Here is a 1218-nt window from a genome sequence, read left to right on the forward strand (position 1 = left end):
TCTCAAAAAAAAAAAAAAAAAAAAAGTTTAGACAGTCCTGGACTAAACCTTTGGATTCTTCAAGGAGGGACCAAAAAATGCAACAGAGAGATGAGCAATGACAGGCGACAAGGTCTATAAGTCTGTCCATGACATGGTCACAGCTGTGAATAAGAAATCCCTAGAGAGTGGCTCACGCCTGTAATCCTAGCACTCTGAGAGACTGAGGCAGGTGGATTGCTCCAGCTCAGGAGCTTGAGACCAGCCTGAGCAAGAACAAGACCCTATTTCTACTAAAAATAGAAAAAAATCTAGCCAGGCATCATGGCAGGTGTCTATAGTCCCAGCTACTCAGGAGGCTGAGGCAAGAGGTTAGCTTGAACTTGAGAGTTTGAGGTTGCTGTGAGTTATGATTCCATAGCAGTCTACCCTGGGACTCTCTCTCTCTCTCTCAAAACAAAACAAGTGAGACACAACTTTCAACATCATTTGAAATTATATTAAGTATTAATTGTTTTATGTGCTGAGATCCTCACACCATTAGAATATAAGATCCTTGGAGTAGGAACCTTATGTCTTGTTTATTGTTGTGTATCCAGTGCCTGGAACAATGGCTGGGTAACACTGGTGCCCAATGTATGTGTATTTGTTGAGTGAATGAGTGATAGACCAGACAACGCTGAGGGCTGAAGGGGCAGACTCTGGCTGACTCAGAACTTCCTGGCTGAGGGGACTAACAGATGGATGAAAGAAGGTGCCAGTCACCAGGAGGGGGACTCAGGAAGGAGAGTTCATTATGAGGAACAAGAGATGAGTTTTCAGCAGCTTGCATGTGTGGTGACTGCTGGATATTCTGAGGTGTGGGTAGGTATGGAGTTCCGTAGGCATTGTGATGTAATAGTCAGTAATATTATTGAGTGCTAGCTGGATATATGTGAGCTGATCTTCCAAAATTTCTCTTTCAGATATTCCTCTTGGTAGCCTGATCTCACTTGGGACCCAGTCAACATGCCTTCCGGAAGTTTCTCCTAGCATTCCAAGAAAAGGTGAGTCATAAGCCCTGTGCCCATCAAATGTATGATGCTAGAGCCGTGCCTGTGGCTCAGTGGTAGGGCACCCCCCATGTACTGAGGGTAGCTGGTTTGAACCTGGACCCGGCCAAACTGCAACAACAACAAAAATAGCTGGGTGTTGTGGCGGGTGCCTGTAGTCCCAGCTACTCAGGAGGCTGAGGCAAGA

At 45.6% G+C, this 1218-nt stretch overlaps 1 protein-coding gene across 1 annotated transcript in view; it reads left to right on the forward strand.

Annotated features, from left to right (window-relative positions):
- The window catches only part of NLRP12 (NLR family pyrin domain containing 12), a 28718-nt gene that overhangs the window by 1932 nt on the left and 25568 nt on the right, over positions 1 to 1218 (forward strand). Inside the window, exon 2 of the mRNA XM_003801585.2 lies at positions 945 to 1025. Coding sequence (XP_003801633.2) covers positions 945 to 1025 — 81 coding nt within the window. The remainder of the gene's footprint in view (positions 1 to 944; positions 1026 to 1218) is intronic.

The sequence above is a fragment of the Otolemur garnettii genome, unplaced genomic scaffold (assembly GCF_000181295.1).
Source record: "Otolemur garnettii isolate 467f Iridium unplaced genomic scaffold, OtoGar3 scaffold00212, whole genome shotgun sequence".
Taxonomy (NCBI): Eukaryota; Metazoa; Chordata; class Mammalia; order Primates; family Galagidae; genus Otolemur; species Otolemur garnettii.